Source organism: Typopeltis vanoorti, chromosome 17, assembly GCF_054136105.1.
Source record: "Typopeltis vanoorti isolate ZY-2024b chromosome 17, IOZ_Tvanoo_1.0, whole genome shotgun sequence".
Lineage (NCBI taxonomy): Eukaryota > Metazoa > Arthropoda > Arachnida > Uropygi > Thelyphonidae > Typopeltis > Typopeltis vanoorti.
Window position 1 is genome coordinate 6,816,290 of NC_143565.1, and position 16,783 is coordinate 6,833,072.

Here is a 16,783-nt window from a genome sequence, read left to right on the forward strand (position 1 = left end):
GCTTGTTTCATTTAGCAGTTTTTCAAAGTAATTACTCCATACTTCAAGGATATCTTTTTCTCCTGTTTTCATTTCACCTTTATCATCTCTAATTCCTTTTACAGCACTCTTTCCTCCATTCCTAAGCTTCTTCAACAACCTCCAGAATATTTTGCCACCTTCTTGATATTTATTTTCTATATTCTTGCCAAAGTCCTCCCATGACTTTTGTTTAGCTAGTTTTACACACTGTTTAGCTTTCTTACATTTGTCTCTGTATTCTGTAAGAGTAAAAGCTGACTTATTTGCCAGGAACTTTTGATATGCTGTCTTCTTTTCCTTCACTGCCTCTTTAACTTCCTGTGTCCACCAGGGAGTTCTGATTTTTTTATCCTTGCACACAACCTCACCACATGCCTCTCTGGCAGAATCAATCAATGTTTCCTTCAGAGTTTGCCACTGAATCTCCAAGGTTTGATTCCTGTTCTCAAACTCTTTCATTTTCTTTTCAATAATATTTCTGTATTTTAGTCTACAGTTCACATCTGAGAGCTGCTCAACTTTTATTCGCTTTAAAACTTTCTTACATGTTATTCTTTTCAATATGAAATTCAATTTTATCCTGCTCAAGACTAAATAGTGATCACTTCCAATTTCAAATCCTCTGTACACTCTGGTGTCCTGCACCAGGGAGAAAACATCACTATCAACAATAACATAGTCAATGAGACTTTTCTTATTCCTTGCCTCTTCTCTCCATGTGAATTTGTGCACATTTTTATGTTGGAACATGGTGTTAGTAATAACCAGTCCATGTCCTGAGCAGAAATCCAACAGATATTTGCCATTATTATTAGCTTTGCTCTTTTCTCCAAATTTTCCCAAAATATTTTTGTATGTCTCACAATCATTTCCTACTCTACTATTTAGATCCCCAACAAGGACCAACTTTTCCTTTTTCATTGTGTCAGTTGCTTTTTCTAAAGCCTCAAAAAATTCCTCCACTTCTACCTTAGTAGAACCTTCTGTGGGACCATAGGCACAAATAAGTCTCATTGTCCAGTTCCCCATTCTCATATTTGCCCACATTACTCTACTTGAGACTGACTGCCATTCAAGAAGATTAGCCTCGTATTTTGTGTTGAATACTATGGCTACTCCTTCTTTTCCTTGATTGTCATTGCCTGAATATAACATTTTGTATTTATTGCTCAGAAAGATCTCACCAGTTTTGGTCTTTTTTGTTTCAGTCACCCCTATTATGTCGATCTGGTACTTATCTAATTCCTCAGCTAGCTCCATTTCTTTGCCATTCAGGCTTCTTACGTTGATAGTACCGATCTTTAACTCTGGTGATGTTGAGTTGGGGTTTGTTTTCAGATTTGTTCCAGTAGCTGACTTTTCGCTGTTCGCCCTGGTTCCCTGGCGAAAACAACGGGGGCCTTGTTTAACCGGGCGACGCCCCAGCCGGCATGAAATTTTGTCATGTTGTACCATCATTTTTTATTTTGGTTTAACCAATAAGAATACAATTTGGTCGGCTAAATCCCAAATTGCCAGCCCATCCTCGTTCGTTCAGTATCAAAGTAGATACCCAACAGGGTGCACCACGAGAAGGTGAGGATTGGACATTAGGTCAGAAGCCCTGGTCGGTTCTCCGCATTCCTTTAAAGGCTATGTGGAGGTCTCCTCTCAGTTATACAGCTTTGACCCTTAAGCACCCCCTACTGTACCTTCCCACGTGTAAATCTGCCTTTCATATTACGAACTCTTTGGACTTTAAAACAGTAATTATGATCTTCATTTAGGCTTTCAGATATTATGATTTGCTTAGATATAGTTTCTTTTCACCACTATTCTTTTAATAGATATCATTGATTCTTATTCTGACATCATTAAGCTTTTTATTCATTCTGGCTATTTTATTATTCAAGATAAATTATATCATCAGATTTTAGGTATATCAGTGGGAAGTCCTCTTATGCCTTCATATGTGGTTCATACCTTCATAAATGTGGTTCATCTTATGTCTATCAATTCACTTTAAAAGAAGAATAAACAATCAGTCCAGTTAGCTTTTCTGGATTTATTAGTTCTTCATGAACAAGATGTTCTCTCTGTTTCTGGAAAAAAACTATGCAAACTGTTATATCCATGCAATGTCACATTATCATCAATATTCTAATAAAAAAATGCTCATGTTTTATGTTCTGCATAGGACTTATTACTTGAAGAGTAAAAATACATCAAATCATCTTTTTTTAAGAAATGCTTTCATTGAATTCTTTATTATCAAAGCCTCTCAGTGATTTTAGGCTCCCTCTCTGCTTTCTTGTGATAAGAAGAAACCTCTTGTATTCCATATTCTTCTTCCCTTTGTTAAAGGAATATCAGAATGTACTGTGGAAGTCCCAAGGCCTCTCAACATTGTTGTGTCCTTTCATTCTGTCAAGGAAATTTTCACTCTTCCTCCACTTAGCTTTCCAACTGTTTACCAGAATCCTCGCTTTTGCACTTTGTATTACTTCAATGAGTCTGCTAGATCTACTGCTGCTGTATTTTCATGAAGAGCATAAATCTTATATCCAGTATCATTAACCTGAGTTTCTGGTCTGGCTGAACATGCATCTTTATTAAGCACAGTTTAAAGAAAAAAACAGAACTATACAAAAGCAGATTCTTTATGGAACTGTTTTATGAGGAAAGTTGCAAAACCTTATTACATCAGCCTTGAACAGATCTGATGGTTTCAGTTATCTTACCAATCCATATAAATAAATAAATATATATATATATATACAGGAATACCTTGTATAGCGCGGTTAATTGGTTCCAAGAACCATCCGCGATATGCAAAACTGTGTTGTTCGAGGTCTATTTATAAAGGTTTTCAATTTAATTTGTTTATTAAAAAATTTAGGATAATAAAAATGTTTAAAAATGAAAAAAAAATTATTATTTTTATTAACTAAATTACATATAAAATCCTTTTAAGCTGATATAAAAGTTGTAAAAAACAAAACAAACATTGCTTCGATTTTAGCATACAGTAATTTACTTTTTACTAAAGTAGTCTTTTAGTGTTCATTGAACCATCCTTGTCTTCCTTGTCTCTTCACGTACTAGATCTCTGTAGCATTTGATGACATTATTGAGACTTTGTCTCACTTTGATGTTTCTTTCCAAATTCGGGTCGGCATTTATGAGAAAGTTGGAAGCTTCGTCGATTTTTCTCACAAAAGTTGAAAGGTCAGCAAAGGAAAATTCTTCAACCATGACATCAGTGGGGTCATCTTTGTCCTCTTCATAGGCTTGTTGTTGTTGTTCCAACTCCAAAAGGGTTTCATCATCCAGATCATTTGAATGAGAATCAATACATTCGTTCACATTGTTACAATCTAAACTTGTAAAACCAAGATCTTTGCCCATCTTCATCTAAGTCAGTCAGTGAGCCATGCCATCCAACTCATCAATAGAGTTGGATGGCCTGGCTCATTGTCTAATAAAAGCGAAATTTTGAAAGGAATATCATTCTTTTTACAATAGCTTTTAACTTCAGGGCAAAAACAAGTTTTAAACAAGTCTTCAAAAAAATGAATGCGTCACCTACGCTTTTTTATTTGAATGCCAACGAACAGGTAAATTGTTCTTTGATTGAACTGCTTGTAAAAAAGCAGTTCAATCAAATGTTTAGAAATTAAATAAAAATTTAAGTGATTGATTTTTATTAACTTTGATGATTTTATCCTCTAAATATCGCTTATACTGTTATTTTTTTTTCCAAATTTACGCTCACTGATGGATGAATTATATTTATTCCTGTTGTTTATTGTATTTGCTTAATGCACATTAATTGATGGATTAATTAATCGTGTTAAGCGAGGTTTTCTTAACGAGGTTTTCTCTCATTCGTAACCTTGGGTTACGAATGAGATACGTTCCTGAGAATGTCTAAGTTGGATTTTTATATAACTCGGATCATTGATGAACAGCGCATATGCAGTAATAATACTGATAACAATGCCATAATGCTCATATATGATAATAATAATATCCCTGTACTGTAAAAATGAATTACAGAAAATATTGTTCTCTTTCTTTTAATTCAAACAAACAGAACATAAAAACAAACTCATACAAAAAGTTTAGATAGGAGAAATTTCAAAAAAGAATATTAAAGGTTGTATCAATGTCTTGTTTACTGGAAGGGCATTTCTGATGCAAGAAGGTAGGCTAACATTAATTGGAAGATGATGATGATGGAGATGGTGCTAGAGAGGATGGACCTGGTGCTGGAGAATTGGAATTTTATTCTGTTTGTGGAGGAGGGGAACTTACCACTGAAGTTAGTTTCTTGAAAAAGGTATCTAAGGTTGTTTGCACAGCCTTTATCCTTTTTCATCATAAATTGCCTTTTAGCAGCTGGTGTTGTCACTAACTTCACGGTAAACCTTTGTAAACTGCTGAATGTTAGGATCTTGCTCCTCAAGCTTAGCAAAGTCTGTTTCAGTGAGAAAGGCTTCAGCTAATTCTTTTGTCACAAACTTTCTTGGCTCTTGATCTTCTGATTCTTCATGTTCTTGTGTTTCTGTCAGCTGCTTCTCTATCTCCATAAGGTCTTCATTGGTTAATTGTTGTGAATGGGACTAGTAAGTCAGTGACATCATTTTCATTGATGTCCAATAGCAGTGCATTGCCACTACGCACCACAGCTTTTCTGGCTTCACAGAAGACACTGGCTTCGGCAGTGTCTTCTGTGAAGGCATGAAAATCATCTCAGAATTGAGGGCAGTTTGTTCCACACCTCTTTAATTGTTGATTGCTTCACTGTCTCCCAAGAATCAGCAATGTTTTTGATCACATCATGGATGTTATAATTCTTTCAGAACTCTCTCAAGGTCATCACATAAGGATGATCTGGAGTATGTCAGTTCTCTAAAAATACAACTTAAATCTATCAGCCATAAAAAAAAGTTTACTTGTCCATGGTTATCGGTCTACTTTATATCAGTATTATTATAGGTGATGTTAAAAAAAGGTATGTTGACAAAATAAAGTAATACATTCGTTAATTCTCAATATACATTACATATAATTATACAGAAATAGACTTTCTTTTAATGTGGGTTTAAAATGTATGCCACAGCAGCGCAATTCATCACAACTCAGTTTGTGTTTGCTTTCGTTTATTGTTCATAATGAAGGGTGAATTTATATAAATTCACTTATCTATATTATCTATAAACAATAATTTAACAGGGAAGACAAAATAAGAATTGATGTGGAGTCAGAACTCTCATGTCTGCCAGGCGGCATCCTTGAATAAGCCACTCTAAACTTGTGCTCCCACATTTTATCGCTATTGTAAGTTTTTCACTCAAAGTAATCATTAAATGGAAATCCTAACAGGGGGGTCCAAAGAAGCTGATGACTTCAGCACAACCTGTAAGTACTTACAGTGCATTAAATCAGCTATACTTCCAATTAAAAATCAACAACATGCAAGCGTCGGCTATGCCAACTGTTACATCCTGAATGAAGAACTTTTAAAAGGAAACAATTCATTCAGGATTTAACAAGTCAGAAAAATCAGCTGAGAGAAAAAACTTATACTCAAGCAGAAGAAATAAAGTATTAACTGTAAGAAATGAAATTACCTCCTTTTAGTAGAATTGTAATACCATGTAAAGAACTTTGTGTATAAATTAGTATTATATGAATGCATCATGTATACAATGAATGGGTGAGCTAGATGTAAACAATAATCCAAAGGTCATGGGTGGGCCTGAGGCATTGGCAATCTTGGAAAGCAATGCATGTTCGTTTCCTGGAAGACGCTGCTCGAGATCACACGATGTGCCGAAATTCCCGTGGACAAAAGAATAGCGGGCAGGAAAAGATCGCAGAAAGTAAGAGGGCGCTATCGCAGCTAGTAACAGGATGCCAAAGGGGGAGGGGGGGAGTGAAGGGAGAATAAAAAAGGGTTTGCACCCCTTTCTCAAGGCTTTTTTCACCTATTGTGCTGGATGAAGATTCAACTTCTTCCGTGGACTGGAAGTTCCTGATGGTGTTTCTTGGCAATAGTACGATATCGGATGGTGCGCCTTTCCCTTCGATGTCTGAATTTCTGCCGGTACTAAAGCGTGAGATGTCGGCATATGCTGTATTCGCTCCTTCGCTGAATGTTCCAACAGAATAATATCGCAGACGTGTCCTATGAATCAGCAGTAGAAACGAGGATGGCCCGAAACAGATCGAGAATAGATGCGGGAACAACGCCAGGTGCAGAGCATAGCTTAATCTGATGACCATAGTGACTCACCATGTGGACACAAGCTTATGGAAGTATTGAGAGGTAATTCAAACAAAGAAGGAAAGTTCAGACGGACCTGGAGATCCTGCCCCAAGAAATGGTAAAGTACAGATTTTGTTGTATGATTACCCAGTCAGTAAAAGGGAAAGATCATTGTAGTGTAATAATCAAGTATGGGCAGTATTTAAGAACTTTAAGTGATTATTTAGCAGTGGCTAATGTCCATAAGACAAATTGTCTGGAATGATTATAGATGATTGTGACTAGTTTAATGTGCAAGACTAACATAGTAAGTAGAATATTGATTAGAAGTGTATAATGTGTATATTATGTGTGTTTAATCTCTAACTTAAAAGAAGAATTTATTGTTCATGCATTAGAGTATTAATCAGTTTGATACAGTTTGATTTAGCATGTCATTGAACTAATTGAAAGTGAGATTGGTCTAAGTGTATACGTCTTTAGATTCCAATAAATATGTTTTTTCTTCTATACTTGAGTTTTGCATGTGATATGAATCAAAACTACCACTCATTAATCTGAACCATAGAGGGGGGGGGATTGAAAGAAAAGTATAACGTGTTGTTATAGAGGTTACGACTGCAAACCAGGATTTACTTAGCCACAGTAAAGCGTTTAATTTATGAGTTTAAGCACTAACTTTATTCACCTATGTGCACCAAAAGTATGGAAAAGTCTCCCTGAATAAGAGTCCCCTCTATTCTAGGATATTGGCTGGCGCAGCTTTAAAAAATAGATTTGTCAATATCTGAAGAGGAGACGACCCCAGAAAGAAATTAGAGGATTCGTTCCTTTTAGCAAGGAATGACCTTTAACAGTCAGGGTAAGCACGTGAGTAAAATTAGGAATTGGCTAGAGATATAGAATTTGCTTTCCTTATAGAATGAACATATAAGAAGTGATACAGATATTAGAGTCAGGGAAATTTGTAAGTCTTGTAGTTATTGTAGAGAGGTAAATTCATAAACAAAGTAAATTATATTACAGGAAAAGTGACGACATAACATAACCATATGAAGCAACGATGGCGACAACAAAAGCTAACGACGAATGAACATTCCTTGTCTCACCAGTGCAGCACCATTGGTTGCCAATAAACCCACAATGTACCGCACCTGTAAAATTGATGTCAATGATAAAAAAAAAAAAGAAAATGGTATATTATATTGTGCGAGTTCTGTTGCCACTGGCTACATGCTTCCTATGCAAAAATAGATAAATCAGCTCACTAGCTATTTATTGACTGCAACAGTCCTTCTGTAAAACAGCTCCTGAACTTAGGCAAATGACTCGAAAACCTCGAGCAGCACATCAAAGATATCAATGAAACTTTTTCCTCCAAAATATGAGTGTTTGAAGCTAAACTCAAACTAATTGACAATCCGTGCCACAACGCAAGTTCATCCTTGCCTGCAAATGAACTCTGTGACCTAATTGTATCGATGTAAGCCAAAAACAAAAAATTCATCTCCATTATTTTGAACTTTCCGATGGAAAATCATGAAAAGAAGACATCATCAAATTAGCAGAATGTAACATTGACTCTAAAAATATCATCAGGTGCCATTGTCTTGGGCCCATAAATCAAAGAACGAACTTTCCACACCTCATAAAAGTGACATGCTGACAAGCATATCTAAATTAATAACAGCATTCAAGAATGAGTTCAAAGTCACTTGTCTCCAATTGCACATATGTGCTCAACCAAACCTAACATTTGCTCAGAAGGAACAAAGTTGTCAACTTCGAAAACAACTAGAAGAAAAACCCCAAAATGGAGAAAACATTTGGATCATAGACTACAAACAAGCTAATCTAGTGTAAAAATCAAGTGTTGCCACTAGTAGCCACCATAGAGACCGGTATGCAGGCACTGCATAGGAAACGTGCAAGACTCTTACACTCAAATATATGCCTCACAGAACTTTGCATATCCATTTCATCAAAATCTGTAGCCTAAACTCCAACCTTAATAGTGTCCACTACCATCTTCAGTCTACCAAACCCCACCTGCTCTTTCTGGCAGAAACTCAAATCTCACTTCTGTTCGATTCTGTTGCTGTTGATCAACAGGAGATCTGCTCACATATGTTGCCCATCTCTGGACAAATGCCATGGAGAAGTTTGGCTAATCTCAAATGGTTGCACTTGATATCGCCAAAGCTTTTGACTGGGTCTTGCACGAAGGCTTACTAGGCAAACTACCATCATTTGGTCTCTTCCAGGACTTCTGTAGTTGGATTGCCAGCTTTCTGTCTGAACACTCATTATGTGTGGTGGTGGATAGTTCCTTATCTTTCTACCATTCAACTAATGCTGGGGTTCCACAAGGTTCTGCCCTCTTGCCAATCCTTTTCCTGCTATATATCAATGACCTATGTTAACCTCCAACCCAATACACAGTTTTGCAAATGACAGCACATTGCGCTCCTCCCTTTCATTTGATAAACCTCACTTTACACTACTTAAATTAAGGGGATATTAAATCCCACATAGTTTTAAAACCGAATAAGAAACTCAGAGATCGGAATCAGAGAGTTTCTTGCCGAATATAGTAAACTATAAAGTATCGGCGACACTAGCGTTAGCCAATGCAAGTGATCCTAGTACGTAGTACAATACCGGGCAACTCATTGCAAAGGTGGGGGAAGTTCAGATCACTATTCTTAGGTATTTTCCATAATGTAAAAACACATTTCCTAGGAAATGTATGCTGTTATTACATTATGGAGGGAGGTCACTACCCAGACCGGTTTCAGCCTTTTTTGAGGCTTCATCAGTGAGTAGCTAGACCTAATGCCTGGTATTGTACTACGTACTAGGATCACTTGCATTGGCTAATGCTAGTGTTGCCGATACTTTATAGTTTACTATATTCGGCAAGAAACTCTCTGATTCCGATCTTTGAGTTTCTTATTCGGTTTTAAAACTATGTGGGATTTAATATCCCCTTAATTTAAGTAATGTTTTCATTGCCGAAATGAAGCTTATTAGCTCTTTATACTTAAGTCACTTTACACAACTCAGTTCAACCTACAGAACATCAACCACTACCTCGCTCAATTCTGATCTCCAAGCCATCCTCCAATGTGGTTCAGATAACCTCGTCAACTTCAATGCTAATAAATCCCAGTTCTGTCTTATTTCTCATTAAAAAAAAAAAAAAGAAGAAAAAAGAACCATTTTCCCTCAGTATTATTTTTGACAACACCCAAATTTCCAGACAATTTGAGATTTCTCTTCTTGGAATTATCCTGACATCAAGCCTCTCCTGACATAAATACATCAAAACCATTGAATCTTCAGCTTCTAAAAAACTAAGATTTTTCTTTCGCTCAAGACATTACTTCACCCTTGAACAGCTGTTAACTTTATACAAATCACAAATCTACTCAGCTATTGAATACTGCTCTCACACATGGGGTGGGGCCTCTAAACCCTAAAAGCTTCCTCAAAATGCTTAACTCAGTACAGAGGAGAGCAATTAGACTTATTAATGACCCATCTGTTACCAACTCATCCAACCCCCCCCCCACTTTCGCACAGACATTTGGTTTCTGTACTATGTGTATTCTACAAATATTTTCATGGGAAATGTTCATCTGAAATAGCATCAATAATTCCCCCAACTTAGTACTAAGCTCGTTGGAACACGTGCAACTGCCGCTCAACATCCCTTCACAGTGTAATTTGAAACCCACAGAACAGATTTCTTTTATTCCTCCTTCAACTGCTGTATTGTGGAACAGTCTTACCCTTTTGTGTTTCCCAACAGGAGTAAGACTGTTAGAAGTGACTTCAAGGAATACAATATACAGTCTTTTAAATCAAATGTAAACAAGTTCATCTTTTCCCAACTCACTACCCTTATGTGGTACTAAAGTACTAAATGTTGATCAACCAACCTCTCAATTATAGACTCAGCATAAAAAGACCCACTTTTCACAATGTACTCATGTGACAATTATCTTGCAAAGACTAGTGGTTGCAAGACAATTGTATTTTTTAAATAACAGTATTATAAAAGAATCTGTCTAATCTTTAGAGGTACCTGTGGCATAATTAAAATTAATAACTTAACACATATAAAACCAACAGTAATAACTTTAATGAATTAAAGGTACAAATATTTTGTACTGAAAGTAACATGCAGCAACAATTTTCATTGGTAATCCACCAACTGTTCTGTACTTTGTATTCCATTCCTTTAACTGTTTGTTCTACACTGATGTACTGTTACTTTCAGTACGAAATATTTGTACCTTTAATTCATTAAAATTATTACTGTTGGTTTTATATGTGTTAAGTTATTAAAAGAATCAGTGTTATGTACAATTTTCAAGCATTTGATTACTAAGTTAAATCGTGTTGTGAGCTGTGAAAATAAGCTTAGGACAATACAGTATTACATTTGCGCATTACTTAAGGGATGAAAGTGTTGGAAGAATAAGATGTACAGATCTACTACATTGTTTAATTAGATTGTGGCAATTTTGATTTTTGTGTTTATAATGACTGGTTTATTTTGTTAATGAAATTATATATTATGAGAAGAGTACAATTATTATTTTTTTAAATAATAGATGTACATATGTATAATATGTATGTATAATGCATATGTATACACATGTAATATTGAACTAAATGAATGCATTGATTTGATAAAAAAGGTATTTATTGGATATGATAACTGCAATTTAATTTAAATGCATATATGATATGAAAAATGTACATATTTTCTTGCACAGTTACAGTTCAAGTGTGCGAGATTTACTGTTTTCAAGTAAAGTGCCATAACAATTTTACATAATGGTGGCTCATTTTTATCACTTCATGACACATGCCGGAAGTGTGTTGCATAGTGAAGCGTGCATGGAGTGAAAGGAATCCTATATAGCATTGTAAGAGAAATGAGATTTTTGGAACTCAAAAGCAGATATTTATGAAGTCTTTTCATATAGAAATAAAAACATTTAAGTTATCATTTGTTATGTTACAACAATAATGACAGAACAACTGTTGGGGGAAGAAGATATGGTAGGTTGAGTTTTCAGTTACAACAAAAAAATGAGCAGTCTTTCATGTAGAAAGAAAAATAAAGTCTGTACCTTAAAGGAGATAAAAGACAGGAAGAAAATTAAGATAATTGGCTTACGTTATAATTTTTTTGAGAAAACTGGCACCTAAAATTGCAAGTGTTTTGGTGATTCTTTAAAAGAGAATGTGGTAATATTCGAATGAAGGGTTTCGGATCCAGAAGTTTTATTTCTGACTGGAAATAAAACTCCTGTAATGATTTCATTGGTAGCCACCAATGATCAAATAACTCTACAGTGAACGACATGTTTTACGAAAAAAAGTGTAAATTATGCGCAAAAAATAATATATTTTGAATGCATTTAGAATGAGGCAGAAAATTCACTCACCAGTTGCCTCTGTGTAAACAGAGACTTGCCCGTGGTGAGTTGGATTTCTAGAACCTTGTAGTAGGGTGTTTGTATTCTGTGTCTTCTCTCTCTTCTTACATGCAGTGCTGATGGTAGCTTAGCTGGACATGCTCTTCATACTGTAATTTTTAAACTAGTCAATAATTATTGAATGCAGTTGGAAAAACAAAACTCCCATCAAAATTAAATTAAACAGGTAGATTTAACATTTGATTTACTAGGTTGAACAACCCTGGATTTGGTCAACATTTTGGGTCAAAAAAAAAACATCCCACAGACTTCCTATAATTAAATAGAAAAGTCATACAAAATGTTATAATTTCAATGGTAAATTTGCATCGTGTACAGATAAACATAAATGCTCATTTTTATCACAGATTATATCACAGAAGTTGTTGATGAGCAGCAGTATAAACATCCTACTCCAATTCAGTGTCAAGGATGGCCAATAGCCCTTAGTGGAAGAAATATGGTAGGCATTGCTCAGACTGGATCTGGAAAGACACTGGCTGTAAGTTATATTTTATAGTTCCTGTTCATTATAAATTTTATATTTATATGATTCTTTGTCATACACTACTTTTATATTAAAAATAAATTGAAAAACAGCAATTATATAAGCATAAAAATTGTCATTTTTTTATGTTTATATGATTGTTATTTTTTATTTATTTATTCTTTGTTGTACACTTTTCTTTTAAGCTAAAAAAAACTTTCATGGCTTTGAAAAAAGTTCTTTCAAAATATCTCAGGCTAACTTAATTGTGTGTATCTAAATCTTGGAACTCTCATTTAGTTATATTTTTAATTTTCTACTGTATTTATCAATTACATTATACTTTATAAATATATTCCACTTTATATATATATATATACAGGGTGTTCGGGATAAATTTGACAGTTTCGTAAGGAAAAAGAAAATCTTCTTTGTATCTATTAAATTTAATGAATTGACAAAAAAACATTACAGGCAGAGTTAATTACAATACTATCAACAAGATTTACTCAAAATAACCACCATTAGCATCGATCACAGCTTCAATTCTGCTTCGGAACCTCGAACAAGCTGATGCTACAGTCTCCCTGGGAAGGGCCGCAAAAACTGTTTTAATTTTATCCATTAACTGGGCTTTTGTATTACTGGAAGGGCGATTGGTGTCTTTTTCAACTGCGCCCCATACAAAATAATCCATGGGGTTAAGGTCTGGGGAGTTTGGAGGCCAAACATTTGGACTGGTGAAGTCGTAGAAATTTTCAGACAACCATTTTTGACTTTTCCCAGAGGTGTGGCAAGGGGCCGAATCCTGCTGCCATACATACGGCCTACCATTGGCTACCCTTGTTATCCAGGGCTTGACTACAGTTAGCAACTCCACGAACAAAGCCCGAATTCCAATGCCAGGGTTCTTCAACACCTGTTCCTGCAGATTTGCGAGGAATTCTGCTGTACGAACGCAATCAGATCGTCTGCTAGGGATCTTTCTTCTTGCTACATCCTCGTAGTCACCATTGCAAGTCTCTAGTTCATGCCTGATTGTTTTTACTGTATTCAGGGAGCATTGGGCAGCAGTCGTAATATCCTTATTTTGATGGCGGGCACGAATCATCATGATACAAGTTATTCTCTTCCATGATTCAGGTGGGTTCCAGCTATCCATCCTTTCTGACATCTTGTATATGAATGAAGAAGGGTCCAAACTTTTAAATGAAGAGAAGTGTGTGTTAATACATGTAACTTACGGAAAAATATAATTAATTATAAATATGTCAAATTTATCCCGAACACCCTGTATATGTCCAAGGCTGTACTTAGGCACAAGAGCATGAGGCTCTAGGTGTGTGTGTGGGGGGGGGCTGAAAAATTAAGGCTAATTTAAGGGTCCCAAACAATAGGGGGGGGATAGAGCACTCTAGTGTTGTCTCAGGTCCCCTCCCATCTTGGGAAAAGTATAGGTACAGCCCTGTATGTATATCTTACTGCAGATATTTCAGTTTATATGTAGTTTACTGTGGATATTCTAGTTTATATGTAGTTCACTGTATATATTCTAGTTTATATAATATAGTATACTGCAATAATTATGAACTTCCAGCTATTCTGAAGACTTCCCATTCTTGAACTGTTAGTCTTCTGTCCTCCATCCTATTGCTATTCAGTACCACTCTTAGGTCCCCCTCCCCACATGAAATACACTAACAAAACACTCATTGAGCATTTCCACTTTATCTTCAGCAAATGTGATTCATGTTCCATCTCCAGCAACTAAATTCAGTCTTCCATATTCACCATTTTTTTTACTGGCAAATTTTGCTTTACTGTCTCGGCCAGTCCCTTTTCATTTGCAAATTTCTATTTCCTTACTGTACTCACCACTGTCCTAGCTTGCACCTTATGCTCCTTATGCTGCTGAAGACTACCCTGTTCTTTATATCTCCTCCATAACATCTTCTTTCTAAGAAGCTCCTGCATAATTCCATGATTCATCCATTTCACTCCTACTTTGTTTATCCTCTGAACCTTAAAAATACAATCTGACAGTGCAATAATAATTGATCTGGACCAAAACCTAGGTGTTACTGATTTCTTTCCCTTTCATAGTCCCCTGTTCCACACATTTTTCTCTTGCTCCATGAAGCTTATTCCTCCCTAGACATTCACCATGTAAAACCCACACGATCATTTCCCGAACTGGTTGAATCATGATGACATCTTCTCTTATCACTGTATGAGACGATATTATTTCATCTAACACTTGAATTCATGTGTCGCTACATGCTGCATAAGATCTCTTCTTGAGTATTCTGCAATTGAGCAGGTTCTTCTCTTGGTAGCAAAAACTTTTCTTCCACTCTCTTCTGTTCTGAGCATTCTCTTTCAAGGTTGTGTACTTATCTCCATTCAGCATGTCATCTAGCATTGTTTTCCTTACTTTTCCTCTGGGTCTTTTTCCGTCTATTTTTCCTTCGATGGCATCTCTGATGATTCCATTCCCTCTCAGAATATGTCTGATCCAGTTTTTCTTTCTTCTTTTTATCCTCCTTAACATACTTCTTTCTTCTTCTACTCTTTTTAAGACCTCTTCCTTAGTTATTTTATCTGTACATTTGATTTTTTCCATCCTTCTCCAAATCCATATCTTTCCAAAATCTTAATTTCTTCTTTCTTCAATGTCCAAGTTTCAGCTGCATAGAGGGCAACACTCCACACATAACATTTTATTAGTCTTTTCTTTAGGTTTCTATCCATTTTACTTCTGAATAAATTCCATTTTCTATTAAAGGCATCTCATTCCATCACTATTCTTGTTTTTATGTCACTTTTACCTCCATCACTGCTAATCACACTTCCTAGATATTTAAATGTCTTTACTTGATTCAATTTTTCCCCATTTATTTTGATATCCATAAAATAACTATCCCTAAATAGCCCAGTGAATTCAATATCATTACTCTTCTTCTTTGAGTGCTATCTCCTATTGGAGGTTGGTGACCACCTTGGCAAATTTTGAGCGATTCTTGGCCACTCTGGGCAGTCTCTCAGAATTCATGCCAGTCACTTGCCTGATGTCTGCCAGCCAAGATTTTCTTTGTCTTCCTTGTCCTCTTCTTCCATTTATCTTCCCTCTTATAATCAATTGAAGTATCTTATATTTTTCATTATGAAGTAGGTTACCAAGATATGCAATTTTCCTTCTTTTTATGATATCTAAAAGTTTATGTGATTTCCTCATTTGTTTCAGTATTTCCTGATTGGACATTTTTGCTGTCCATGGGATTATTTGAAGTAGGTGACCAAGATATGCAATTTTCTTTCTTTTTATGATATCTAAAAGTTCACATGATTTCCCCATTTGTTTCAGTATTTCCTGATTGGACATTTTTGCTGTCTGTGGGATTTTTAACATTCGTCTGTATAACCACATCTCAAAGGCTTCAAGTCTTTTTATTGATGTTGTCTTCAAGGTTCTGCACTGTACAGCAGTACAGACCATACATAGCATTTAACTATGCATACTCTAAGTTCTAAATTTAAACTGTGGTTACACAGTGTTGATTTCATCAAGAGGAAATTTTTTCTTGCCATTTCAATTCTAACTTTTATTTCTATTTCTGGATTGCAATCTTCATTTAACCAGCATCCAAGATATTTAAAACTTTGCCACTCTTTCTATTTGTTTTCCATTTAAAGAAAGTACTGAATTAAGAATTGGTTTTTTGCTTATGACCATGAATTTAGTTTGGTGATATTTATTTTTAATCCCATGTTTTTATTCTCTTCATTCACTAGTTCCAGAAGATTTTGAAGATCCTGAATATTGTCAGCCAGGAGAGCTGTGTCATCAGCATATTGGATGTTACTGATGATTTCACCATTTACATTAATCCCTTCCTTTCAAGACATTTTGAAATATGGCTTCTGAGTATATGTTAAAAAGAAGAGGTGACAGCACACATCCTCGTTTGATGTTAACGGAGTCTGTAATAATGTCATCAACTTGAACAAATGCCTTTTGGTTCCAATATAAGTTTTCAATGATCCTGATGTCTTTACCATCTTATCCAATTCTTTTTAATAGTGCAATCGTTTTAGCATGTTGGACTTTGTCAAATGCTTTCTTGAAGTCAATGAAGCAAATTATTATTGTTTTGGTCAATACATTTTTGGAATAAGATCTGAGAATAGAAAAGAGCCTCTCTTGTTCCCAAACCGTTTCTCAAGCCGAATTAGGTATCACTGATGGTGTCTTCACATTTTCTATATATTCTTTTTTGAATTATTTTCAGAAACATTTTGAGAACGTGACTCATTAGGCTGATCATTCTATAGTCATTACAAGTTTTTACATTTGCTTTTTTAGGTCGCATGATGAAGGTCGACTGTGACTAGTCTTAAGGGATTATGCCTCGTAGATCTTATTAAATAGCTTTACTAATATATTAATGATGTCACCTTCTAATAACTTCACTATTTCTGCTGGTATTCTATCTGGGCCCAAGACTTTACCATTTTTAGCTGAGTTTA

At 35.4% G+C, this 16,783-nt stretch overlaps 1 protein-coding gene across 1 annotated transcript in view; it reads left to right on the forward strand.

The window, feature by feature from the left end:
* LOC150097115 (uncharacterized) overlaps positions 1-16,783 on the forward strand; it is a 242,470-nt gene that overhangs the window by 41,501 nt on the left and 184,186 nt on the right. Inside the window, exon 5 of the mRNA XM_090407473.1 lies at positions 12,138-12,271. Coding sequence (XP_090263599.1) covers positions 12,138-12,271 — 134 coding nt within the window. The remainder of the gene's footprint in view (positions 1-12,137; positions 12,272-16,783) is intronic.